The sequence below is a fragment of the Oryctolagus cuniculus genome, chromosome 3 (genome assembly GCF_051225735.1).
Source record: "Oryctolagus cuniculus isolate XC-2025 breed Fujian yellow rabbit chromosome 3, ASM5122573v1, whole genome shotgun sequence".
Classification (NCBI taxonomy): Eukaryota; Metazoa; Chordata; class Mammalia; order Lagomorpha; family Leporidae; genus Oryctolagus; species Oryctolagus cuniculus.
Window position 1 is genome coordinate 118548049 of NC_142869.1, and position 27308 is coordinate 118575356.

At 63.4% G+C, this 27308-nt stretch overlaps 1 protein-coding gene across 2 annotated transcripts in view; it reads right to left on the reverse strand.

Annotated features, from left to right (window-relative positions):
* The window catches only part of HS6ST1 (heparan sulfate 6-O-sulfotransferase 1), a 38797-nt gene extending 15028 nt beyond the window's left edge, over positions 1–23769 (reverse strand). Inside the window, exon 1 of one of the 2 annotated variants that reach the window (XM_008258460.4) lies at positions 22935–23769. In XM_008258460.4, the coding sequence (XP_008256682.2) occupies positions 22935–23461 (527 nt within the window). In that variant the 5' untranslated portion in view covers positions 23462–23769. Of the gene's footprint in view, positions 1–4764; positions 4821–22934 lie in introns of those variants that run through there. The other variant, XM_089329354.1, reaches the window with a different exon arrangement.
* Between the last annotated feature and the right edge of the window lie 3539 nt (positions 23770–27308).

The window sequence follows — 27308 nt, forward strand, 5'->3', positions numbered from 1 at the left end:
GCCAGTGGCAGCACTCGCACCAGGAACTCAAGGGTTCTGGGCCTGTGTCCTGGAGCTGCCCTGTGTCCCAGTGCTGCCTGCGACACACAGGCCACCTGGAGCAAGCAGGGCAGGCTGCAGGCGTGTAGATCTGACCCTTGGAATGTCCCCTCTGGACAGGCCTGGGGGACCTCCTGCTGCTCTCTGGGAGTTCGGGAGCCTCTTCTGCTGCAGACACAGCCCTCCCGCTGCAAGCCAGGGAGCTACCATGCAACCAGCACCTGTAGCGCAGGAGATGTGGACATGGAAACGGCAAAAATGGACGCCACAGGCCCAGACCCTTCCTTCAACAGGAAGGGAATGGAGGCTGGAGAGGCTCCCTCACCTGCTGGGACTGGGCCCAGGTGCAGCCTCACGGGGCAGTCCCACACCAGCACCCACTCCCTGCCCTGTGCCCTTGGCTTCCTGGCTAGGACCCTGTGGCCCAGGCTGTAGAGGGCAAGGGCCTCACAGCTTGGGCATGTCCCCTGGTGGCCCAGGAGTCGCTGTCCCCACAGGCGCTCCCTGCCATCTGCTCTGCCCTCTACCCTATCTCTGGGTGCTGCGGGTGGGTGTGCACCATTGGAGGTAAGACCACTGCTCCCTTACCCGAGTCCCTCGAGTCTCCAAAAAGTGGCGACTTTCTCTAGTTGCCAGGAAATGCTAGCCCCTGACCTGATCCACCCGCCAGCCTCGGGCCCCGGGGCCACTGTGTCTTAGCCATGAGGATCAGGACGCAGCCTGAGGGCTGCCAGGATTTGAACTCAGCCTGGCTACAGACAGGCGCAGTGCAGATGTCGCTGAGGAGCAGGTGGCACGGGCCTGGGCCCGGAGCCGGTGCAGCAGCTCGGACGGGAGCTTGCCTCTCTCTCTGTCTCTCAGGCTCACTGGTCCTCACCAGGCCAGCACCAGACCGTGACTGGGATCTTGCTGTGAACTTGGCCAGGCCCGGGCGTGACTGCTCTCGTTCCAGGGGCCGGGCTGATGTGTATCCAAGCTCTCTGGCTCTTAGCCTTCCCTGCTGTCCCAGAGCCTGGTGTTCGGTGTTTTTTTCTGGTTTTGGCTCATCCTTTTGGTCCCCAGGCCTTGAGCTTGGTAAGGGAGACAGGGATAACAAGGCAGCCCTGAAGCCCCCTCTCTGGCCTGCCCTGCCCTACAGACTCCTCTGGGGCCACTAACAGCTTGTATAGGCCAGAGGGTGCTCGGGCCTGCCCACCCCTGCACTGGCACCTCCGTGCCCAGACACCTCCAAAGGCCTGAATCCACCTCCCAGCACTGGGACAGCTGCTGTCTGCAGCCATGCGGTGCAGGGACGGGTTCACAGATGAGGGGGTGGGAGGGGTTTGTGGGGGGCATGGTTCCAGCACACAGTGTGCCTACAACCCAGGGCTGGGGGCTGGTCTCTCTGTTGAACAGAGTTGAGGCCACAAAAGAACAAAGTGTGTGCAGGCAGGTCCTCGCGGCGGGGGCAGACCCCACGGGGGAGCCACAGCCAGGGCGTGAGCTGTCAGACCGGACCGGATGCCTGGAGCTCCCGGGAGCAGAGGGCCCCTCCCACAGCATGCTGGCGTCTGCCTCCTGCTCCACCAGACTAAATCTTGCCCCGAGGCCCGCACATTGTCTCCCGGCCTGTGGATGCTGCTGTCTGCCAGCTACTGTGGTGGTGGTGGTGGTGGGGCGCTCCCCTCCCCCACCCTGCACTGAGACAGGCGCCACCGCTGTTTGCTCCAAATAGCTCAGCCCCAGTGAGGAGGCTGAGGATGCAAATGACACAGCGGAGACAGACACCGGGCCTCGCGTCACACGGACGGCCAGCTGTCCCCGTCACTTGCCTCCTTCCTGGAGGCCTTCTGAGCGCCTCAGGCCGGCCCTCCCGCTGCAGGCTGAGGGAAAGGCTGGGACGCCATCACTCCATAACAGCCCACCCGGGGCGACATTCAGAGCTGAGCCCCGAAGGGTGAGGAGCGGAGGGGCGGGAGGTAGGACCCCGCGGGTCTCGTCTAGGAGCCTGCTCCCCGAGAAGAGGAAATGCATTGGCCGTGTCAAGGGCTGCACATTGTTATCAAACGGTGGGAACAACGGAAGCATCCGTCCCGTTTCAAGATACCCACACTGTTAAAACAAGCCAAGAAGGAAAGGGCCTCATGAGAACCTTCGGGTGGGGCGTGGCCTCTGACGCCCAACCCCGCCCTGGCTGAAGGCTCAGTGCGGGGTGTGGGGGTGGAGGGGTGGGGGTGTTGGACCCCTGCACAGCTGTGCCCTCACACATGGAGAAACTGAGGCAATGCCTGAGCCCCTGGCAGGCAGCCCCTTTGAGCACATGCTAGGAGCCAGAGTCCTCTCTCTTTCCCCCTGGGACGAGGCAAGGGACTAGGAGGCAGGGGCCACACCCCTGGGGGCTGCCTGCAGCTTTGTCACCTTTGTCACAGAGGCAGGAGGTGACTTAACCATCATCAGACGACCTAACCCTAGGCGCTGCATAGGCCACTCCTAGCTGGGCACAATGACTGTGGTACCCACCCACCCCAGCTCATGTGCTGGTCACACTCTGTTCTGACCGGGGCGGTCCCTGCTGTGGGAGCCTCTGAGTGGACATGCCTAGGCCTTGGGACGCTGCCCCGACTCAGGGCAGGCGAAGCACCCACCCCCAAGCCCCGCTGTGTGCAGGGAGGGACAGCTGTCCCCACGGATGGCTGAGGGTGAACAGGACCAGGAAATGCCAGGCCCCTGCCCAGGTCAGGGTATGGACACTGGAGATTCAGGGGCTGCCTTGACCTGCCGCCTCCATGGAGGGGAGGGCTGACGGCTTTCTGGGATCCAGCCTGCTGGCCCCAAGGCCAGCACAACTGCTGGCAGCCCGGCCCCGGATTTTGGTGATGCCATCAGAAGCAGTGCTGTCCAGGAGTGGGTGAGGACCACTTCCTCCTCACTGGTGCCCACGCGCCCTCCCGATGTACCCAAGCTCCTGCCCGTTCATATTTCACACCCACCCGCCTGGCATTTTCTGGCCCCCGACAGCCGACAGGCAAGATGTCACTTCCGCTTGAACACACATGCTCACACCTCGGGGTCAGGGGCGGGTGACTGCCCTGCTCCTCTGCTGGGCACGGGGTTGGGCTGCTGCGTGCTGATTTATACAAAGCCTGAGTCTCCTCTTATCCCAGCCAAGAGCTCGGGGGCCCATTCCTGCTTCCGGGCCTTGGCTGAAGCCATCACCGGGATTCAGATTAATCTTCCCCCAGGTCCTTGCTGCTTGTAATATTACACAGAAGTGGAGGCCTGCAAACGAGGTCAGAAGTCAGAGGCAGCATCGGGCCCTGCCCAGTGGCAGCAGGGCCATCGCCAGTACCCATTGCCCAGGAATGCCCACCTCTGGGGCTCCGTACCAGTGACGTATCCCACACACAGCGCTCAGGGACTGACACAAGGGGTCAGGGTGCACAACGTGATCCCGAGGCCCGGTGACCCCATGGCAACCGGGAAGCATGGTCCTCTTGGTGACTGTGCGAGGACCCAGGAGCACAATTCCATGGCTGTGATGAGCACAGCACTGCATCAGGGACTGAGGAGATGGCCAGATGCCGAGGGACAGGCACAGAGGAAGAGGGGGCAGACGCGACACACACCAGGTGTTAGGGGCGTCTGCCACAGCCGGGAGCCCTGGGCAACTTTTTCTAGATTTTTCCAGTTTTCTATAACCAAGTGCGTATTATAAACCTGAAAAATGTTGACCTAAGAGCAAGAGCATATGTGACTACGTTGGATTTTCCTGTGGGAGTCAGAAAGGCCTGGGGAGCTCAGAGTCTCCCTAACAGCCTCAGGATGCCCCCAAAGCCACAAGGCCACCAGCGTCCACCTTCCTGGCGGGGAGAGGGTCAGGAGGGCCAGAGCACATGTAAAGACATTGGGGGTGTCCCTGGGCTCCCCTCCAGCTGGTGGCTGGGTCCACAGCCCTCAACAACCCCCTCTTCCAGGAGCCCACGCAAAAAGCCCCAGGTCCAATGCCCTGGGGTCACACCTGCCCCTAAGTGCACACACCCAGAGTCAGTGGAGAGATGGCCTCTCACCCTTGCAACCTTCGACTCCCCTTTCCCAGACAGACAGCACATTCTAGAAAGAAGCTAGTCCACGCCCGGTTAACCACAGCCCACTTTCCACTGTCCTGCGGCCTGCTGACCTGGCTCTCGGCTCATAGGGACAGTGACCGCCTCCAGCGGACACGCTGGGCAAGTTGTCACCTGACCAGGGAGATGATGGCACTTCCAGGAGGATGTCCCCTCCCCTGCCACCCTGTGAGTGGCCCCTCTCATGTGCTTTTGTGGTCAGTGCCCCCAAGTGGGGCTGGGAGCCTGGTAGGCATTTGCTTGCCTTATTCTTCTAACCTCAGCAGCAGTCACCACCATTAGACCCACTCTGCAGATAAGCAAACTGAGGCTGGCTGCAGCCGCACTTCCCCTGACACCAGCAGCATGGGCCTCTGCGTAGCGTGCATCTGCTGCTGGCAGGTGTCCCCAGGGTGCCCACAGGACCTGAGGGTGCTGCTGCTGACACAGGGCCCGGGTCTTCAACTTGCCCAGCACTCTGGCACCGAGCAGCTGGCGTGGCTGTGACAGGTTCCCTGAGGATGCCTCTGGCATCCATTTCCTCCTTGCATCAGGCCTCCAGGAGTTCACAGCACCGGCGCCAGGCACAAGGAGGGGCCCAGCGCAGCAGGAAGGAGAGGAGAGATGGTTGGAATGGACTTACCTGCTTGCATCCGCCACGGGTCGGAGGCACCAGGAGAACATGCAAGAGACAAGGAGAGAGAGAAGCCATCAGCCAGATAATTTACATAAAGCAATCACAAATTGTCCTACAATCTCCAAAAACCAAATCCAAGCAGTAACTACAGATCTTCAAGGACTGAGGGTCCAAACTTTCTGCTAAAAAGCACGCACACACACACACACACATGTAGGTGCACATACAAGTTCAAGTGTGCTTCAGTGCATCTCTACCTACAGAAACACGCGTGTGGAGTGCGAGCAAGAACACATAGCAGGTGCACAAACGTGGCCAAATGTTAATGGTCAGCGAACCCAGGAGAGAGGCCTGAGGTTCATTCTATTTCATCTGCTTGCAGGTTTGAGTTTTTCAAAATAAAAAGTGAGGGGGAAAATTCTCACAAAGGAAGCGCCAGGCTATTTCTACCGAATTGTAAAAGAACCGGATTGTCCCGATTTTTATGCAAACTCTTCTAGTCAAAGGGGTGACTCTCTCCCAGCTAAAACCTCAAGGCCAAAACCCAGAGGAACACAATAGGGATATAAAAGAGTCCCAGACAAAAACCGTAGACCTGCATGAGAAGCACTTGCTGAAATGAAACAGCTATTTGTAGTACAGCCCAGAGCAAGCAGGGCCTGCGGGGGAGATGAAGCTGCAGATGCGTTCCCTCTGGGCAAGGACGGGACAGATGGCCCCTCTCCCAGTGGTTTCAGCTGAGACACAACAAGAAGGAACCAGGGATGAGCCCGGCCAGCACCGCCCCCTGCCTTATGGTCACACGGAGCTCCGGGCACCCGAGTGAGTGCCTTGCCAGGCCCACTCCCATTGCCCTGGGTGCCGTGGTGCCTAATGATCGACTCTGTGGGTCTGCTGGGCGAGGCCTAGAGGGGAGAGGCAGCAGTGCCGCCTGCCCCCCCCCCCCCGCCCCTCGCGGCCCCCAAGTCCCCAGGGGATGCCGGCTGAGCTCAGCAGGTGCGTCAGCATCAGCGCTGGCTTCCGAGTGAGCTCAGTGGGTCCTGAGGGAGGGAGCCCGGGCTGCATGACCAAGGGTCTTGGGAGGCTAGGCCCTGCCTGGGGCAAAGTGGACCTCCAGGGAGCCCGCAGCACATGCTGTGTGCCCCACCTGGTACAGGAGGGCTTTTATGGGGTACCTGTGAGTGTGGGGCGCAGTGCAGCACAGGAACTGCTGCCTTTATCACCCTGCCTTTCTCTGTCCGTCCGGGGCCCTGGACTGAGCTGGAGGCGGCACCTGCTGTGAGAACAGGTGTTCATAGCCCTGCCCAGCGCCTGCATCCTGAAGTCAGTGTTTCCACCTCATTCAGCCAGCACAGGGGCTCTCCCTCCCAGGCGAACACAGACATACAGACACACACACAGCTTCCCCATGAGCGGTGCTCAGCTCTCTTTCCCCTCTGCTGTCTTCCCCAGGCTCCCGGCATGGCTGTTGGGGGAAGATTCTAGCTCTGAAGGCCCCTGGATGCTTGCAGGGGAGCCCTGGCCTGTCCCAGAGTGGGGGGGGGGCTGCACAGAGCAGTGATGAGAGTGAGCAGATGGGGGCGGAGACTCACAGAGATGGCCAGCAGGCAGTGGGCACCGAGAGCAGGGGGCGGCAGAGTGAAGGTGGGGTAACTCCCTGCCCTGGCCCAGTGAAGACAGGGGCGGAGAGGACCCAGAGGGAACCATCTGGGCTGCCCAGGATCACTGCTATCCTTTGTTGGGCCCCGAGGCACAGCAGACACGGCCTGGGATGGGCTCTGGGCTGCTGGCCTTGACCTGCTCTGGCGGAGGGTGGCTCTTGAGCCGGAAGGGGAGCCGGCAGCCCCGGGGGCAGGGATACCCACACACACAGGACTGCAGGGTCTCACTGAACAGAAACCCACTTCACATCCAGGGCCTCGGGTAGTGAACGTGGGGGGCCCAGCACTTTCTCCCTGGGCAGAAGGCAGTATCGGTGGGCCTGGCTGAAGAGTGGGGCTCGAGTCCCCCTGCCCTGCAGGAGGGAGCTGCAGCCCTGGATCTGAGGTGCGGTAGCAGCAGTGACTCACCGGGCGCATGGGGGAGGTGGAGAAACAAGGGCAGGAGGGGGTGCCATCAGCTGACGGGCTCCCAGTGGAACGGGGGCCCTGACTCACCCAGGAGGGTCACCGAGAGGGCAGGTGACAGGGAGGGCAGCCTCAGGGTGGGGGTGGGGGTGTGGCCTGGCTTTCACCTGCCCATGCCAGCCCCGACAGGGGCCACCTGGCTTTCCCCAGCACAGCAGACATGAGCTGTGGTTCTGAGCCAGGCCAGCACTCGGCTCTGCAGGAGAGAAGGGATCGGGAGTGGGGCAGGGTGTAGCACACCCAGGGTCCCCGTGTCCTGCTCCAGGCCAAGCTGAGCAGGCTTCTGGAGGGGTTGGGGGTGGCTGAGCCCTGGAAGGCGGGGCCCTGATCACACACTGCCATGCTGGGGTCTCTACCTGGCCACCAGTCTCCTTGGGGTCAGGGCCAGCGAAACCCATACCAGGGGCCTGTCTGTGGGGTTCCTGGTGGGCCCATGCTGCCCCCTACCCACACTAATTCCTCTACCCTGGGATGCACAGCTGTACCGTGTCCCCTGCTCAGAGGCTGTCCCAGGCTAGGCTCTCCCAGCACTTCTCGGGGGCTGTCTGGGGTGGCTTCCCCCTTGTAGGATGCAGGCCCTAGCCTCTGCAGTGGGAGGCCCACTGTAACCCCCCACTGCTGCTGGGCCCAGATCTTCACCTTGGGGACCCCACACCCACTGTCACTGGGTCTGGCTGATGGACACTCAGGGAGGGCGCTCCGAGGCCCTCCCCAGCTCTGTCTCTACTCCTCTCTGCCGAAGGGGCTGGCCGGAGACCACCTCGGGGGCTCACAGGCCGCTCACCTGTGCGGGCCTGGATGGCTTCCATGCCATGGCTCAGGCCCCTGCACCCCAAAGGCCGTGCTCAGCTGTGCATGCTCCAGGGGCTCCCATGGGCTGGGCTCCCATGTCTAGCCTTGGGTGTGGACGGGTACAGTCCTCTTCTACTCCCCACTAGCCTGGCCCCCTGGTGGGGGCGGGGCTGCAGAGTGAGGACTCAGAGAACGGCCAAGAGTTTGGGGCCTGGAAGAACACTGACCAACCAACAGGGATGACAGCAGCTCCACAAAGTGGCCTGACCCTGCACAGACACTGGGGGGAGCCCTGCGCAGCCGCAGCCCAGGAGGTCAGGAACTAGGTACTTCTGATTTCCCAGAAGCCATGGCTCCTCCCAGCCCCCAGGGGAAGGAGAGCAAACTGGTCCCTAGGGGAACCCAAGGGCCCTGGCGTGACCTCTCCCAGCTTTGCTTTCGGATGCAGAAGAGGGAGCTGCTGCAAGAGGCCTCCTGAGGGCAGGACCAAGGCCACTCCACAACCCCCCTTCTCTGCACCCCACCCAGGCCTGGCCTGCAGCGCCAGAGAAACCCGGTGGAGGAGGGAAAACCTACAAGGTTCTGAAGTTTCTCACCAGGGAAACAGCAACCAAAGCTTAAGCCCGAAGCGTGTCTGGGGGCTCAGGCAGAAGGTGGTGGTCTGCACCCTCCTGGGGAGCACAGGGGGCGGGGAAGGGGACAAAGCAGAAAGGCCCAGTGCTGACCCTTGACCTTGGCACCAGGTGGCCTAGCAGGGGCAGCCAGCATCCTGCAAGTGGTCCAGGCCAGAGCACTTGGCTCACTGCAGCCCAGACCTGGAGTTGGGGGGCGGGGGGACGGTAGTCACCCCGCATGGGAACGCCTCCCAGATCCAGGCTCCTGAGGCGGTCTGTGTCCTAGGTAGGCAGTCCTAGCCTCCGCAGGCCCCGGGGGTGGGCAGGCAGAGAGAGGGCAGCAGGGTGGCCTGGAGCCCGCCCTGGGCTGAGCAGTGTTGAATTAGCAGTCTGGCAAGCAGGACACTAAGTGAAGGGGCCCAGGTGGGTGCTACCTGAGCAGGGCACGTGGCCCCATGGGCTCCTCAGACCACAGAATGGCACAGCTGAGCCAGCCCTGCTGGCACTCACAGGGGGCACTGATTGGCTGTGGGTGCCAGTCCCCCTGACCCCACTGAAGTGACCGCTGTACTCCCATCCTCCCGGGGGGGCAGAGCAGAGGCCCAGGGCCAGCCCCACCCCACAGCCCTTTACCCAGGCTGAACACCAATCCTTATTTTCCCAAGGAGAATCCCCCATGTACCCAGCACGTGTAGGGCGCCTGGCACAGCCCTCCCATCACACAGGCGGACGGAGAGCGTGGCCGTCACCATCACTGTCTGGGGACCCCTCTTCCTGTGGGGCAGCAGGAGGAAGGGAGCCGTTAGCCATGCGGTCTGAGTCTGGGCTTTGGGGCTCTGGCTCCCTGCAAGGCAGCTCTCTGCACATCCCTGTGGGCCTGGCGTTCCCAGCCCGTGTGGCAGGGCCTCCAGGGGCTGCCCCCTCCTCGATTCTGCAGTGACAGCAGACCTTCCATGAAAACCCATTTCCTCTAATAGCCGGGCCCCTTCTCCGGGCTCAGGATGGAGGAGTGGCCCAGCCACCAAGTGGAAAATTGCTCAGCTCTTAAAGGGGACGGGTGGGAAGGAATTCCAAATGGGAGGAAACATCCTGAAGTGCCAACCATTTGTAAGGAAAAAAAAAAGGTATTCTTGTTCCAGAATGCTTCTGAGTCACCGCTGGCTCTGCAGCCCGAGCTGCGGCTGGGGGTGTGCGTGTGCGTGTGCGTTTGTGTGCATGTGGCAGCCCCAGGAGCTCCCGCACGCCTCTTTGTTCTTGTGGACACACCTGTGCAGGTGCAAGGTCTGAGGCTGACCCTGCTCCCGAGAATCGCAGGGCACTGATGGAAACCACAGCCACGTGCAGCATCGGGGTTTGGCTGGCCCGCTCCTCCACCCGGGCTGACAAAGGGTCGGGGACACCACGCCAGCCTGAGGGAGCGAAGCAGAGCAGAGGCCTCCCCAGTGCCTGCCGGGTCCGCTGCCTCTGCAAAAAAGCCGTTTCTTCCGAGTCACGAAGACAGATGTGTTGCTCAGGACCCCCGACGGCCCCTGCGACCTGAGGCAGGTGTTGCCGCCCTGGAGGGCTTCCGAGGGGTGCAGTGAGGGCAGGCAGCACATCCCTGGCTACATAATGTGTTGGCTGGCTGCTGAGCTGCTGGAGCCCAAGGCCACACGTGTGGGCAGCCAAGGGCAGCGCTGGCAGCTTGCAGGGCCCAGGTCTGGCTGGGTGTGTGCCTCCAAGACTTTGTGCGTGCACTCTTATGTGTACATGCATGTATGTGTGCACATGTGTGTCACACATGTATACGTGTGTGGCCTCCTGCAGGTGTGGGTGGAGGTCCCCAAGGGTGGGTCCAGATCCCTCTGTCTGGGCACAGGAAGAGCTCTGATTAGGTCCTGCACCCATGGTGCACTGCATCCCTCACAGCCTCCCCACCCCGCCCTCTGTGCCCATTGGCTGCCTCCTTTCTTGTCACCTCCTTGAGTAGCACCTGGAAGCCTCCCTCCCACTGGTGGGCGGCCCTGCTATCCCCAGGTGCCTAGTGGCCAGTCTCCCACTGCAGTGACCCTCCCATAGGGCGGCACTGAGCAGTGGGTGAAGAACGGGTCTGAGCTCCTGGCCTGTCCAGGCAGCAGACAGGACTTTGGTCTCAACGCACGTCAGCTCCAGGTCTGTGATCAAGAATCAAGACACTGGTGCTGTTGGCATGTGCTGACTCATTCTGCCAATCGCAAGGGGGCCACCAGGCAGCATGGAGTGTACGGTCTAGGGTGCACCTGTGGGGGCCCCTGCCCTGTGTCCCACCGACCCTGGAGCCTTGCAGACCACCCTGATTTGCCCCTGTGCTGATGCCTGGTCTCATCTCACCCTCGCCACAGTGTGGGAGGCATAACCCTGTTTTGTAGACTGAGAAACACACAGCAAGCAAGTGGCAGAAACAGAGACCGGTGGATGAGGGTGCCCCAGAGGCAGGGGGAGCTGAGTGCTAGCCCCTCCTCCCCAGAGCATGGTACCAGGCAGGGTGGGCTCCGCAGGGCCTGGCCTTCCATGCTGCTCTGCCTCTCTGTTCACTTCACAGTCTAGGACAAGCAAAGAAAGACCCAAGGCTGATCCACGCAAGCGCCAACAGCCACCAAGTGCAGCCTGTACACCTTCCCCAACCGGGCCACACAGAGCAGGTGCACAGCTGGCCAGCCAGCCCTGTGAGGTGGGCGCTCCCTTTTAAACTAATTATTTGAGAGGCAGAGACACAGAGTGGGACAGAGAGTGTTTGTTCACTTCCTAAACGCCTGCAATGGTTGGGAGTGGAGCCTGGACTTGATGCAAGTGTCCCAACTGGTGGCTGCTCATCTGAGCCAAGTGCTCGCCCACTCCTGCTCTGTGCCACCCCGACTGCTAAAGGGGGTGTCAGGTGGATGGCTCAAAATAAATGACCGAGGCTCCCCTCGGAGCCACTGCCAGGCTGGGTGACCAGTGAGTGCGTCACTGCCTATAGCGTGGTTCCAGCTTAAAGGCCACGTGTTGACGAGCGTCAGAACACCGACGGCTGTTAAAGGGCGTGTATGTGGAAGGGTGTTCCCAGGGGAGACTGGCACCTGAGTCAGTGGCTGGATAAGGAAGACCGGCCCTCAGTGAGGAGGCCACCACAGTGGGCGGAGGGCCTGCAGGGGACAGGAGGTGGAGAAAAGGGGATCCCCTCCCTTGGCTGGAGCCGGGGTGCCCATCTCCTGGCCTGGGACATCTGGCTCCGGCTTCTTGGCCCTTTGGGCCCTGAGCCTTGTGCCAACAGCTCCTGGGTTCTCAGGCCTTGGGTCCCGGACTGAAGCCACCCTGGTAGCTCAGACTTAGGGACCTGGACTGAGCCACCCCATTGGCTTTCTTGGCTCTGCGGTGTGCTGAGGGCAGATCATGGGACTTCGTGGTCTCTATGATCAGGGGCGCCAGTTCCCACAATGGTTCTTCTCCCACACATCCGCCCACCCATGCACCTCTTACAGGCTCTGGGGTAAGGTGACTGGCCTGAATGCCACTTGGCCATGGACCAGCCTGGGACCTTGGGTGAATGCAACTGGGACGAAAGGCACAGAGCCTCACACACCAGGGACGATGGTGGAGATGGCTGTGGCTGCTGCTCCATGCTGGCCCACTGGGCCAGTTAGAGGGCCCCCATCCCCAGGAGTGCCCAATATCTCCTGACATCTAGGAGTGGCCGCTGCTCCCTCTCTCGTGGTCAGGAGGGCTCCAGGCTCCTGTACCTGCTGACCCTGTGACCTGGGAGCAGTGCGGTGCTACTGGGTTGGGGGAGGCAGGTGGCTGAGCATTGACAAGGTCACAGCCCTGCAGGAGGCCACAGGCTGCATGCAGGAGGGCGGTGTGAAGCCAGTCCCCGCTGAGGCTCCAGGACTCCCCTCCCTGCCTGCCTGCCTCTGGCCTGGCCCGCAGGAGACATGGAGGCGTGAGCCGGGGGACGAGGCAGGGGTCGAGTGGCCAGCCTTGTCTGAGCACCACATGCAGGCCCTCGTCCCCAGCTGTGTGGGAGCCCCTACCAGGGAGGGGTTACTGCTGCCCATGTGGCAAACGCTGGCCTTGCAGCCAGGAGCTGTGTGGGAGGGGGTCCACAGCCCTGGCCATGGAGCCTCTGCACCTTTGCTCTATTGTGTGTTTGACGGGCAGAGCGAGGGGCCCCCCACCCCCAACAGCAGGGGCCCGAGCTGCAGACAGAGCCAGGAAGAGGATGCCGCAGGCTGCCGCCACGACCTAAGCCCTTCTGCTTTGGGCTCCTACAACCTCTGTCACCTGCCACGCTGTGGCCGAGCCTGGTCTGGCGCCTGCCTGGGTCCCCCTCCAACCCCACTTTCTGGAGAAAGGAGATTCGCTCCTGCCTCCCATCCACCTGTCTGCCTCGCGCCCAAATGGACGGCCTGGCTGGATGGGAGGCCCTGACCTCCCATGGGGTTCCGGGGGTGGGCCCACAGCAGCGCTGTCTGCACTGGCCCAGACCTGCTAGCTCACCTGGCTGCAGCGCAAGGGAAGGTGGGGGGGAGGAAGGGGAGAGAAGCCGGTGGGTAAGGGCTTTGTTAGTCAGGCGGGGCTGGAAGTCCCTCCCGGTGCACTACCCAACCCCCATGTGTGGGCGGGGCCTTTGTGTCTAGGTGACACTAGAAGCTCCAAATGGAAGAGCGGCTGCTCTGACTTCCTGCCCTCCCCCCCCACCAGCCTTAGCAGTTTCAGCAGGACCCCGAGGGCGGGGCTCTCTCCCTGGGCTTCCACACCACCCCTGCCCACAGTGTGGCCACTTCACCTGCCCCAGAGGCAGGCAGCACCCCACCATGGGTGAGGACCCCTTCCTGCTTCTGGTCACAATAAAGGGGAAATCCTGGAGCCACGGGCTCTGCCACGGGGGACCTTAGCGGACAAGGTATTTAGGTTCTCCGAGCCTCGGTTTACTCATCTGAAGAGTGGGGCCCCTGATGATGAGGGTGGTCGCGCTGGGACAGGGATGCCTGCCTCAGTGCCTCCCCCGAGCTCTCCCTCCAGCAGCCGTGCCCTGGCCCGAGGACTGGGCTGCTGCAGCAATGCTTTCCCAGATGAGGAACGCGAACCAAGGGTCACCCAGCAGGCCCAGCCTCACTGCTCAAGAGGACATGCCGGCGCCACGGAGACGCAGAGGCGAAACCACCAGGCCGGCGGGTCCCCTTTACCAAGGACGCTGGTGCTCCAGAGACGTAAATATTTACCTGTGCATCTCTGCATCTCCCAATGTGGGGACAGGCAAGCCCCACCCCCTGCCCCGCCCATGTCCCCTCCCGGGGTGATGTGACAGCTTTCTCTATGTCAGAGGGGCAGTGATGGATGGGACCCTTCTGTCTGGCCTGCGCCAGTGGGGGTGGGGGTGGGGGTGGGGTGGCAGGTCTGGCCTGCAGCAACTGCTTCCAGGAGGGAGCCTGGGCCAAGGGGGGGTGCCGAGAGCTCTGTGCCCAGTGCAGTGCCATGTGGGGGCAGCTGGGCGCCAGCTGGAGGCACCGACCTGTGATGGGGGTGGGGTGGGGAGACTGAGGCACAGGTGTGGGTGCAGCTCCTTGGCCAGGCTGGGGGTTGTCAATGTTCACTGGGTGATGGGGGTGGGGGACGGAGAGGTTTCCTGTGACTTCAGAGCACTGGGTCCAAGCTCGCAAGGGTCTATTTTTAGCCAAGGATCCCTGGACTGATGGCTGTGAGCTCGCCTCTTCTGGCTGCTGGGCTTGGGTGGCGCAGCTGCTGCCCTGGCCGCTGGGGAGGACCCCTGGGGACGTCCCTGGGGAATCCATGCTGCAAAGAGGGATGGCCGGTCAGCCAGGCCATCTGTCCACCCACCCAGCCTTTGGAGCCTCTGGCCCAGCTCCGGGATCGCAGAGTTCAGCTGTGGGCAGGCACACTCTTCCCTGGCCGCCTGATGGGGCTGACCTGGGCACCCACAGGCACAGCAGAAGGATGGACAGGAGGGGGCGCTGCTGAGCACATCACCAGGACACGTGAATCAATAGGCAAAGCACCACGAGCCCCTGGGGGAGAGCTCATAGTGAATGAACACAGCAGGCTGCCACCTCCCTGGCGACTGTCACCACGGTGAGGGGCCCCCTTCCCAGCCATGGGGCTGGCTGGCAACAGCGAGCCTCAGGCCCAGCATCAGGGGGCGGGGGGGGGGACGTCCACCCAGGGCCGAAGCCAAGCCACCTTCTAGCCCACATGTGCCTGGGGACATGGGCGGATCATGGACGGGCACGGTCACTGCCGGCTGTGGTGGCCGCCGGCTGCTCTCGGCACAGAGCAGGGGGATGGGGAGGAAGGAGCTGAGGTCTAGGCAACCTTGCTGTGCGATCCGGCAGCTGATGAATTAACATGCACGTCATGGACCAACACGGCTAGATCTCAAAACCAAGGCTGGGAGAAGACAGCGGGCTGCAGAAGGTTAAGTGCAGTTTGATGCAGGCTCTAGAAAGTTTGTAAGATGAAAACGGTGCTGAGCGCTGTTTAAGGGACGTACAGGGCTACGCGGATGGAGAAAGGCAGCCCGACAGGCTCGGGGAGTGTGGGGAACGCAGGACAGTGCTGGGGGCCGCACGGGCTGTGCCTGTGCAAGCTGTATGCCTGCAGTGGGGCTTCCACCCCTGCAGATGCCCCGAGGGGTGTCAGAGGAGGGGATCCCCCACACAAGGGCAGGCAGGGCCCTGCCAGCACCTTGGCCCTTTCACTCCTTCCTGCCCTGCACCCGGCATCCTGGGTTGGATGCTGAGTTCTTCTCAGAGGGTCAGGCTGCAGATACCAGGACCAAGATGCACGGTGGGCTCCGCGTCTCCGGGCAGGCCAGGGGCTTCCCGGGGACCTTTACGTGGACGTGGACAGAAAGGTGCTGGGTGGCCCCCAATGCCACAGCCTAGTGGAAGCAGGAGACCCTCACAGCTAAAGCAGAGCACGTCCCGGGCTGTCACCTGGGGAGGCCAGTGATGACACCTGGAGGGTGTCTCAGGTGACAGGAGCCCATCCACCTAGACTCTGGTTGTTTTGATGCAACCTGCAGGTCCTGGAGCTGATCAACTCACAGAACAAGAACAACAGCTTGGGACTGGTGCTGTGGTGTTGTGGGTAACAACTGTGATGCCAGCAACCCACGTGGGCACCCAATCGAGTGCTGACTGCTCTACTCTCTACCCAGCTCCCTGCTAATGCGCCTGGGAAGGCAGTGGAAGATGGCCCAAGTGCTTGGGCACTTGCACCCATGTAGGAGACTTGGAAGAAGATCCTGGCTCCTGGCTTTGGCCTGGCCCAGCCCTGGCCATTGCGGCCATTTGGGGAGTGAACCAGTGGATGGATGTTCTCTGTTTCTCCCTCTCTCTGTAACTCTGTCTTTCAAATAAATAAATAAATCTTAAAAAAAAGTGCTAACCCCGGGCTGGCTCTGAAGGCCCCCTCCGTATCCCCAGGAGAGATGGGACTCCTGGCAGCCTCCTACACAAAGGAGTGGATTTGCAGGCACAATTCCAAGTGCCTACCTAGGGAGCAAGCACTAGTGGTGTGCCCATTTTACAGACGAGGGAACTACAGCACAGACCTTGTGAGAGGCAAAACTGGGAGCTGAGCAGGTTGGTACTGGCTCCGAGCCTGGGTCCCCTGTCTCCCCCAGCCCGGTCCCGGGGTACCCGGGGTCTGGGGCAGTTCCCTGGCTGCCGCTGCGCCTGGTCTTTCAAACACTTTAGGCAGTTTTCCCCTGGGCTGGTTCCTCGCTGCTGGGTCGTCCTGTCCTTACGTGCTTGTGCAGGATACAGTGGGGCTTCCAGGTTGGACTCCCTCGGAGCCCTGGCCTCCCACTGCTGCAGGAAGACGGCAAAGCTCAGAGCGGCCAGGCACGGAGCAGGGCCAGGCTGGGTTCCAGCATCTGCTGGAGCCACGACTCAGGCACAGCTCCTGGCTGGCCAGTGGATGGACAAGGGCTGGGCCTGCCCTGCTACCGGAGTGGAGGGGAGGCCCTGTCCCGGGGAGATAAGGGCCCCCACTTCTTGCCCGGGGCCAGCAGGGGTGGGTGACCCATGGCCACTGACCTCCGTGGCCTCTACAGCTTTGTAAACAAGTAACTGCAGAGCGTTAATCTCTCCAGACAATTACGGATGAGCTCTGACGTCCCCCGTTGGGCGTTCTAACGATCCCGATCCCCGAGTAAACACGCCAAGGCAGCCGCGCCGCTCTGCTGCTCACGTCGCCGGCACAGACGGCTGGCTACGGGGCAGCCGCAGGGCCGCCTCTTGCTCACGTCCCTGCGCGCGTGGCCGGAGCCTGCTCTACAGATGAGCAACAGGACCCTGCTGTGGGTTATGGGGGGGGGGCAAGGCTCCCCAAAGACATGGACACAGCGTGGCGGCGGAGCACCACGAGGTTGTGGCTAACAGGTCGCTGGCTCCTCTGGAACTGATGGGAAGAGATGGGGAGACTGAGGCTCGGAAAGACCTGGCCCATGATCCCCAAGGGCTCCTGAGCTGGTCTGCCGGGACCCTGGGGAGTGTCACTCTCCACGGGCAGCCCTGGGGCAGCTGCCGTCCCAGACCCTGAGTGTGTGGCCGAGTGAATGGACCAGCAGCCAGGGGGTCTCCAAAACAGTGCAGCTGCCTGGAAGAGAGCCTGGGACAGAGCAAACTGCAGGTGGTGAAGAGGCAGAGGCCAGGAGAGGCCTCCTGTAGCGTGGCAGGTGGCAACGGGACGGGACGAGGGTTGCCCTGGCTGGCCCCGCCTCCTCATCCGAGCAAACAGGCCCCGGGTTCACACCAAGGCCGGGCAGGGTAGCATCTGTGCGTTCTCCGGTGGCTGAACGGCCTCCTCCCTCCGCCCGCCTGGCTGACCCTGGCCTCCTCTGTTGGTGCCCGTTTTGGTCGGGAGGTCTTCGTGTGGCTGTGCACACGCTGAGTTTTTCCAACATGACAGCCCCTGTGTGCTGGGGGCTGGGGACAAGGCCTTTGTACCCCGGAAGGGAGAGGTCAGGCCACCAGTCCCAGGCCCGCACTGCATTTGGAGGCAGACGCGACACCAAAGTCAGGCCTCTCTGCTCGGCCCTGTCCACCCACACTGTTGAGTCCCTGCAACCCTCGTGGGCTCCCACTCGTCCCTGGGACCAGCTAGGGATCTCGGGTGTTGTGTCTCAACCAGGGCCGTGGATCCAGAGTGCAGCTTGCTGTCCACAGCCTGCTCACCCCACAAAGCCCGGCCAGGGGCTGTAGGCTGGCCCGCCCGCTGCCACCACGCATGCATGCACACGCCTGTCCGGGCGGCCTCGCCTCCTGAGGCTTAGACCCTTCCCTTTTCCAGTACAGCTCGCTTCTCCCTCTCCCCGCCAAAGCCAAAACAAACATTGCAATCTTCTTAGGAAGTACCAGAGCCAAGCTGGTTCCTGAAAAGCCAGGAATGAGGCCTTAAGAAAAGGGCCGTGGGGCGGGGAGGTCCTGCCTCCTGGCCCCCCACCTCCCACCGGGGCAGAGCAAGCGGAAGTGGGGTCAGCTCAGGCCTGTCCGAGCCTGCACCGCCCATCCTCCCCACAGCCCACAGCCCAGCTCTGGGCACCAGCCCCGCTGCACGAAGCGTCCCCCGCCCAAGCACCGCCACGGGTGATGGCTTCTCTCTGCAACTCCTCACCCCCCGGCCAGCACCTCTTTCCAGAGAGGAGGGTGTGGCCAGCTTCCTGTCTTGCTGCCATGTTTGCCAGCAAACTTGACCACACAGGTATGTCTGCCCAGGTCTTGGAAGCCCACCTGGGTCTGACCCAATGGCTGCCATTCTCGGCCGGGGTTGATCTTCCCGGGAGCGGAGCCTGGGGGTGCAGCACAAGACTGCAGGATCTACAGATGCCACTTGTCTGCTCCCAGCCCTTCAGGCTCAGGGACTGAGCAGTTCTCCAACTTTCCTGGGCCTCGGCTGTCCTGTCTGGGAAATGGGGCCAAGTGTGTGCACCAGCCTCACGGGGATGCCAAGGGCCGAGCAAGGTCACTCCTTCCAAGTACCCACTGGGCGGGCACTCAGGGGACAGAGGCTGCCCCACTGGCCTCTCATTTGCCCTCATGGCCTGCTGCCCCCTCTTGAGACCCCAGAAACCCTGGGAGCAGGTGGGGGTGCCTGGGGCCCAGACCCTTACTCCCACCCCCCTGGAGAAATGCTGGCCCACCCTTTCCAAAGACACATGGGTTGGGCAGGGCTGTGCAATAGAAACCACAGGCCAGGGATTTTTGCTGAATCAAGGAGGTAGGCTCTTTATAACCCCACGGCCATACACCAGTGAGGGTGCTGTGGAGACTGGCAAGCCAGCGTTCCAGGGGGAAGCCAGGGCGGGCAGACTTTCCGACAAGTAACTGAACATGTACATTGAGTACACTCCAGCAGCCAGGCGCTGCCATTCAGAAATTCCGCTCTTCGGAATTCCCAAAGGAAACCAGAGCTATGCAAAAATATTTACATGACACGCAAGTCCACAACAGCCTGGGAGGCGGCCATGTCCAACGGGGGGCGGCCAGTGACTGCGGCCGCTTGACAAGCAAGTTCTTAATGACACGGGCAGCACACACGGGTAATTTATACCATGGTTTCGATTAGAGTGGAGAAACTACGCGTAGGGAGCAGGATGCTTCTGCTTTCCTTCTTCCTCCTTCCCCTCCCCCACCCACCACAAACCATCCCTGGGTGTGAATGAGTGAGGCTCCAGGTCCCTTACTGTCCGGAGAGCAAGGCCCTCGCCTTCCCTCCCTGTTGGCGCCCCGCCAGACCCCAGGTGCACACCAGGAAGGGGCTCGGGGCTCGCCGACCCAGGAGCAGACAAGTCCCCGGGCTGAGGCCGACCCCTGCCCCAGCACTGTGGACATGCATGGCTCATCACGGCCCGGGCTGTGCACACGAGGTGCCCAGGACAGGAAGCCCCGGCCTGGCTCACCCTCTGGGGCTTCAGCCGACACCAGTGACACCGAGGTGACGACCGCACAAGCCCGATGAGCCACTGAAGATGAGTCAGTGGACAAACCGCCCGGAGTCTGCCTTCTCATGGGTCAGCTTAAGCAGCAGCGGTTTTCCAACCGCTTTTCTGTCTTCAGCAGAAATGTAACTCGGGACATCTTGAACTCAGAGTCCCCGGCGCATCAAAGGCCGTGCTGGCTCCCCGACGGGGTCCCAGGTCCTGTTGCCTGGCCTCAGTCACGTGCTCTGGGTAGCAGCTGTCCCCACGGCACGTGTGGGGTTGCCCCTTGATCTTAAGGAAGAAGGTGATTACAAAGGCAGGGCTGCAAATTGTCAGACAGGGCAGCAGCTGTTGCAGAAGTGCCGGGATGCAAGCCTGGCCCCCGTCTGGCCTGCCCCAGGACAGAGCCCCTGAGGACCTCGGGGCGCAGCACAGCAACCACGCCTGCTCCTTGAACCTGGCTCCCAGGGAAAGGCGGGACAGAGCCCGGACCCCGGGGGAAGGAAGAAAAGTTCTCACTGGTGCCAACAAGACAACAAGAGGGCAACGCCGGCACCAATGCACTGTGCATGTGCCAGGGACAGCAGTCAGGGGCTGCTTCCTGGAGGAAGGGGCACATGAGCAGAGACCAAAGGGAGAGGAGGAACCAGGAGAACGGCGGGGGGAGGGGGGAGGGCCTGCTGGGCACAGGGACAGCTCAGGCTGGGCACCAGGCAGGTTTAGGGAACCTGAGCCGACTTCAGGATGATGGGGGAGGGGAGGGGCAGGTGGACAAACAGGAGCTGCAGGCCCCGAGAGAGGCCACGCATCATGGACTCTGGTCTCCGTGGTGCTCTCTCCTTCCAGGGGGCGTTGCCTTTGCAGGCTGACGTCACAGGTGCGGGGAGCCCACCTTAGGCAGACAGGGAGGGGAAGGCGCAGCCACACTCCAGCCACATCAGCCCTTCGTAACAGCCAGCCACTCGCCGCTGTCTATGGACATCAGCTCGGCAAAGCCGGCCAGCAACATGCCCTTCCTGGGTGCTCTCAAAGCTCCCCGGCGCGGCAGCCCCCACAGGGGACACAGGACCTGGGGGGACAGGCCGACGCTTCGCTTACAGCCCGCTCCTCTCTCGCACGGCAGCCAGCACTACCAGCCGCTAGAAGCTCCAAACCATTTCCAGGAAGGCGCTGGCATCCTGTCCGCGTTTGTCATCAGAATGTGTTGCCCTGCTCAGAGCAGCCCAGGCGGAGTCTACACCTAGGGCCCACCTCTCCTTGCTCCCCCCAAATACTGCAGACCCTGGTACCAGGGGAGAAGTTCCAGAAGCTGAGCGGGGGCTGGGGAAGCCACTGTCCAAGCCCCTGGGGCCACAGCGAGGCAGAATAGAGAGCCCCTGTCCGCGTACACCCAGCCAGCCTACCCCATCCTGAGGTCACCAGCCACGTTGGTCACCCTACCCTCCCTTCGGCCGCAAGGAGGGCGGGCAGATGCCGCAGCATGGCCGGGCAAACCACAACACACTGCTCAACACCACCCATGCTGCTGCCAGGGCCAGGCAGCTCCACCGTCCCTGGGTGGAAGTGCCTTCCCACCTCGGCAACACGCTGCCTGCGCTGCCTGCCCGGCGCAGCCCTCCGCGGGTGAGCTGCCACACACATAGCCTCCGAGGAAGCTCATTCAACAAGCAACCCACCAAGTCCCCAGGACAGACACAAAGAAGGGAGGGAGAGAAAGAGGGGGGACAGGCCGCTGTCACCTGCCTGGTGGCCCTGCCCACTGCCAGAGCCGATGGCCGAAGAGAGGGGGGTGGTCTCTGGAGGGCCTGGAAGCCCCTCCCACACTGCTGGGCAAGTGGCTTCTTGACCATGCACGTCCCCTACCCTCTCCAGCCCTGGGCCTGGGGTCCGTCTGCCCGGGGTCCGTCTGCCCCACCCGGTCCTCCCACTGCTGGCTGGGCTGGGGAGTAGGGGTGGAGCAGGGTCTCCTGCTCTGGTAGGCCAGCTCCCAAGTGGGGCAGGCCGGGGCCCCCGCACTCATCTGAGGAGCAGGGCTGCAGGCAGAGCATCCTGGCTGCTCTCTGGGGCTGCGGCTGTCTCTGCTGGCCACGATCACTTCCAAGGCTCTGGTGGCCTCCCGGCAGGTGCAACACAGTCTCCCCTCCGGGGCTCTGCTCCACCAACTCCGTCTCCCTCGGCAGGAAAGACCATGGCCCTACTCCGCGGCCCCACTGCAGGCAGGGAGGTGCCCTCCCAGGTCTGTCGGGGTTGGTCAGTGCCCAGAGCCTATAGCCTATAGCCCAGAACCTGGTCTGGAAGGCAGGGTGGCTGGGTCCAGGGGGTGGGGGTGTGTGTGTGGGGGTCCTCACAGCAGGAATGTGCATCTGTGCAGAACAGGAAGCAATGCTTCAAGGACCTGGGCAGACGGCTCCATCAGCGCCAAGTTTGGAACGTGGCCTAGGAGGCCCCAGAACGTCACCTCTTGGGCTGGGAGCATTTTTTTGAGGGGAGGCACAGCCAAAGGCAGGCGGGGAGACCCCCCAGCTGCAGGACTCCCCGTTTCCTGACAGTCTGAGACAGACCACAGGAAGAGAAGGGCCAATGGCTGTCCAGCGGCAGCTGCACGGTAGCCTGGGCTCAGCTCCAGGATGACGGCTGGACCCCCCCAGACACACCTGAGAGCAGCACCTGCTAGACCCAACAGCACCACAGGACACCCCTCTCCGCCAGCCACAGCCGCGCCCACCCCCAGCCAGGCTGCAAATTCAGTCCCAAGGCAAACAAGACAGAGAAACAAAAGGCAGGCAGAGGACCTGGCTCTGGCCCGCAGGGGCAGCCCGCAGCCTGCAGCCGGGACCCACGGGCCTGGGAAGGAACCATCCCAGCTCTCACCTTGACAGCCCGCACTTGCCAGGTCCCGCGGGAAGTGCTCCCCAGGGAAGCTGCTCCCGCACCTCTGCCCACACGAAGGTCCACCCTGGGCTCCCTACTCCCACAGCTATGGGGGGCATGGGAATGGGGAATGTTGGACTCCCCCCGCCCCCAGGTGCCTGGGTGCACAGGTGCCCCCAAGCAGCTCCCCACCTGGCCGTTGTGTTCCTGGGGAAGAAAGCCCCCAAGAGGTAGCTTTTGTTGTTCTCTCCTGTCTGGGGAGGACAGGCAGGCAGCCCTGCCTCCTCCCCGCCCCCAGCCTCAGGTCACACAGGGCCTTTGTTCTACCTGCACACCCCGGCAGGCAGCGCCTCCCCGCCCCCCTGACGGCAGGGGGCACCACGGGTGCACAGGTGCCTCAATTCTCTTACTTCCACTTTTGGTACTAGAAGGCTGCGGGAAGCGAACACTCCAGGTGGGCTACACGCACCACCGTGACGCCCCCACCCCGCAGGCACACCCGCGGGACCAGCCTGGATCCACAGCCTAGGCACATCGGCTCTCAAGCCCGCTGGGCGGGCGCACAAAGGTGAGGGCAGCGGGCGGTGACCCTGCGGGGAGCTCGGGCACCGCAGCCAGGCAGGGACGCACAGAGGCGGTTATGAGAGCCCGGTCAGAGGGCAGGGGGCGGCAGCTGGCCAGAGCAGCCGAGCTGGGGCCACTGGGCGTCCCGCAGGTCGGAAGGGGCGGGAAGCAGAGCCGGGGGAAGCACGGCCGCGGCTCGGGGGCGCAGTCGCGCGCGCGTGTGGGGGCGAGGGGCCCCGACGGTGCCGTCCCGTGGCGGGCGCTCACCTGGGGGTTCGCAGCGCGGCGGGGTCGCGGCGGTCCAGCACGCCCGGCACGCAGTTGGTGAGCTCGGTCCAGTCGGCGTGCAGCCCGCAGCTCCAGCCGGTGGAGAAGCGGGAGAAGAGCCAGGTCTCGCGGCGGTTGGGCCGGTAGCAGGTGCACTTCTTCTGGCCGGGCCGGCAGTCGCAAGGCACCTCGAGGCGCACGTTCTGCACGAGGTGGCGGCCGAAGGTGGTGCCGCCCGTCTTCTGGATGTGCAAGAAGACGATCACGTCGTCCCCCTTCATGTCGAAGCGCAGCGAGCGCTCCAGCTCGCGCACCGGGAAGTAGTACTTCTTCTCGTAGTGTGGGTCGGGCGTGGGGAACAAGTCCAGGTCGTCGGGCGGCGCGCGGCCGCCGGGCGCGCCCAGGCTCAGCCCCGGGCCCGCGTACTGGTACAGGATGAGCATGAAGCACGCCGAGCCCGCCACCACCAGCACGAACTTGCTGGCGCGCTCAACCATGGTCCTGCCGCCGGCGCGCCGCCGCCGCATGTGTCACCATCGCCGGCCGCCGCGGCGCGGGGCGCGGGGCCCGGAGGGCGGGGGGCGCGGGCGCGGGCGCCGCCGCCGCCCCGCTCCGGCCCGGCCCGGCTACGCGGCGCCCAGGCCGCCCGCAGCGGCGCGGGCCCCGGCCCTCCGCGGCGCCATGGCTGCCCCCACGATCCTGGCCCCGGGCTCCTGGCTCCCGAGCCCGACCTCCGCCTCGGCTCCGGCTCGCCCCGGCCCCGGCCCCGGCCCGCGCGCGCGCGCGCCCCTCGCGCTGGCCCGCTCCGCTCCGCGCCGAGAACGCTCTGCGCCGCCCCGCGCGCCGCCGCGTCTCCGCAGTCCGCCGCCGCCCCGCCCCGGCCCGCCCCCGGCCCGCCCCCGCGGCGCCGCTTGTCGTCGCCGCCCGCTCCGGTCCTCGGCCCCGCCCCCGGAGCGCGGGGGGGCCCCCGCAGGGCGCTGCTGGACGCGGGGCGGGGGCGCTCCGACGCGGGCGGTCCCGGGCGCCGAGCTGATTCCAGCCCGCAGAGGCGAGGCAGAGGAGCCGGGGCGCGAAGAGCCGAGGCGAGGGTGGCACCGCGGCCCGAGGGGTGGCGCTGCGGCCGGAGTCCCCTGCCCTGGGTGCCCCTCTCCTCCCCGGGTCCCGGCCCGGGGTGGCCTCCCCAGCCTCCCTCCTCGGGACGAAAGGCCTTGACCTTGCGGGCTGGGCACCGCCAAGTCCTCAACGCACTGGCCGGGCTGCCCTGGGAGGGACCGAGGGGCGCTGGGGCCAGGGCCGGGAAGGGGAAGGAGGCCTGGGGCGCTCAGCCGCGGCCGGATGGGCTCCCCGCGCCGGGGGCGTTAGGGCCCCGCTGGGCGGGAGCCCCACGGACCCAGCTTTTCTCGCGCAGTCTGTCCTTGGTGGAAAGGATGTTCAGCCTGGGTACATTTTTTTTCTCTCCAAGTTTATTACACGCCAATGAAAAAGTTCTGGAAAAAAATGGAGGCGGTATTTAAAAATTGTGAGCATCCAGGAGCAATCCCCAGCTCCTGCTTGCCTGGCACCGGCCTGTTTGCGGTGGTATTTGCATGACCATTGGACCTTGGTACACACACACCAGGAAGTCCCTGTGGAAGCAAACCCTGAGAACAGGAAAAACCCTATACCCCAACCCCCAGCCAAAGAGGACACAGGAGACCTCAAAACGGGGTGCGGAGAGTGGGTGTTGCTCTGGGCAGGCGGGCGCTGCACCCAGAGCAGAGCAGCAGCCACCCAGCGCCTTTGGGACGTGTCCTTTGTGTGACCCAATTCCTGCTTATGGAGCCTGGGGGCAGCTCGCTTACCCCCCCCCCCCGAAATGCTGAATTCCTGCTAGGAGGAGGTGCCCATGGGTGCAGGGGAGGGGCTGCAGCCTGTAGCTGAGGCCTGGAGGCAGAGCAGCCCTGGGGGAGCCCACCTGGAGTCCTTGTTCAGGGCGCCCCTTTCTACCAAGTGGCAGCCCGTACACCCAGTTGTTCTTTGCCCAGAGCTCCTGGGTGCCAGGCATTGTCCCTAGGACATTTCCAGTACCTGTGGGTACTCATTTTTTTTTTTTTAAGATTTATATTTATTTATTTGGAAGGCAAAGCTACAGACAGGAAGAGGCAGAGAGAGAGGGAGAGGCCTTCCATCCTCTGGTTCACTCCCCAATTGGCCACAATGGCCAGAGCTGGGCTGATCTGAAGCCAGGAGCCAGGAGCTTCCTCTGGGTCTCCCACACAGGTGCAGGGGCCCAAGGACTTGGACCATCTTCTACTGCTTTTCCAGGCCATAGCAGAGAGCTGGATTGGAAGTGGAGCAGCTGGGACTTGAGCCAGCACCCATATAGGATGCTGGCACTGCAGGCAGTGGCTTTACCGGATCAGCCACAGGGCCAGCCCCTACAGTACCCATTTTACAGGTGAGACAACTGAGGTTCGAAGAGGTTATGACCCTGGCTCCAGGGTCTTACTCACCCCTGCATTCCCTGTAGCTCCCAGGCCAGGGGCAGGGGCTGTGTCTCAGCTCTTGGTGACAGAGGCGATTGCTGCCGCGGGACCAGGGATGTGGGTGGGCCTCGGGGTGTTGGGCAGAAAGCTGGTGCACTTCTGAGAACTCAAGGAGACAGTCTGTGTGCGGACTATAGCCTCACAATAGGATGATCTCACTGTCCCAGTGGGGAAACTGAGGCCATTTAACCAAGCTTCGCAGCCGCCAGGATGGCTGATGGGGAACTCCCTCTCTAGCCAGGAAGCCCTTTCTTTCCAGAACTCTCTTAGGAAGCAGAAACGCTTGCTAGGAGGCTGCAGGATTCCATTCGGCCTTCCCCTTGGACTCAAGCCCCGCCCAGGCGCGGGGAGCCCGCGGAGGCAAGAAGGAGTCCAGAAAGCAGGTGAGCCGTTGGCCACGCGGCAAGCTACCCTGACCCAGTGGGCATGGCGGGGGCAGGCTGTAGCTGTGCCGCCTGGCTGGGCAGGTTTCTCTCGGCAGCTCTGGGGACTGCCCCTGCCGTTGTCATTCCTTAGGGGAACGCTGCCGTGGGCTCCCAGGGAAGGGGTCGCGGGGCACCTGGCACTGGCACGAGCTGTCTGTCCATTTGCTGTTGCCCCTCTCCCTCTGGGTGACCCAGGGGCGAGCAGCCATGGCTCCTTCCAGCCCCGAGATCGATCTGGAGCACACGGGAAGGCGCAGAGTCGGCTGCGGCCAGCGCCGGCCCGCGGGGTCCGCGGAGCCTAGGGCATAGGAGTCGCAGCTCTGATGCTCCCTGTGCCCCGGAGGTCCCCTCCATCAGTGGTTTCACGTAGAATCGCGGACTTACGGCCAGAGGAAAAAAAGAAAAGAAAAAAAGGGAGCCTGGGCCGTGGCAGACCGGGAGGATCCAATATCAACAGCTGCCCCGGGAATGCCAGGCTGCCCCACACCCCGCTACCGGCTTTGGGAGGGACGCGTAATCCCCTACCCCGCCGTGCGTCCTCGGCGTCTGAGAACCAGCAGATCAACCGCGGCGCCCCTCCCACCCCGGCTGCAGTGCCGCGGGCGGACGCGCGGGGGCAGCGCCACAGCCGCCGGCTCACCGAGCTCCCCGCGGTTGACATTGCAAAAAAAAAAAAAAAAAAAAAAAAAAAAAAAAAAAAAAGTGGGGGATTTTCCACACTCTCTGCCCCGGGTCTCTTTCGGCCGGCTGCCCATTGTTGCGTCCGAGCGGGAAGAGGAGTCGGGGGTGGGGGTGGGGGGGAGGAGAGGAGGAGGAGGAGGAGGGCAGCTGCCTCTGTCCTCGGAGCCGGCCCCTCTCCGCGCGGCTGGGCCAATGGAGATTTGGCTTGGGGGACAAACTTTGGAAGGGCACGCGGGATCGCGGCGGGATCAGCAGCGTGGCCTGTGAAGGTGCCGGCCCAGACCCTAGGCTGGGAAGCCGGCGGTAACCGTCGGCCATGTGCTGCTGGCCGGCCTCGTGTGGCCCAGGTTGCAGCTGCCTGTCCAAGCTGCTTTCCCACGCAGGGCTGTCCTCCTGTACCCGGGGTAGCTGAGTCCAGTGCACCTCGGTCTGCCTGGGGTCTTCCCGTGGACCCCTGGGGAAGATGCGGCTGTCCAGCCTGGGGCCTGGGACACCTGCTGCCCTGCCTGGCTTCCCATGAGCCCTTGAAGGCCCTGTCCATGGCAGGCGGGAGGGGCTCCCCTTCTGGCTCTGCTCGCGCGGAGTGGGGGTGGGGGTCCTCACTGGTTGGGGGTGGGTAGCTGAGGCCCGAGGTGCAGAGCCCAGCTGGACCCGCAGCCCCTCTGCCTGTGTCTTTGTTGTCCGGTTCTTTTGTGCTCTGTCCTGCTGGGGTTCAAGGGCCTTGTTGAGTCCTTTTTGGGAGA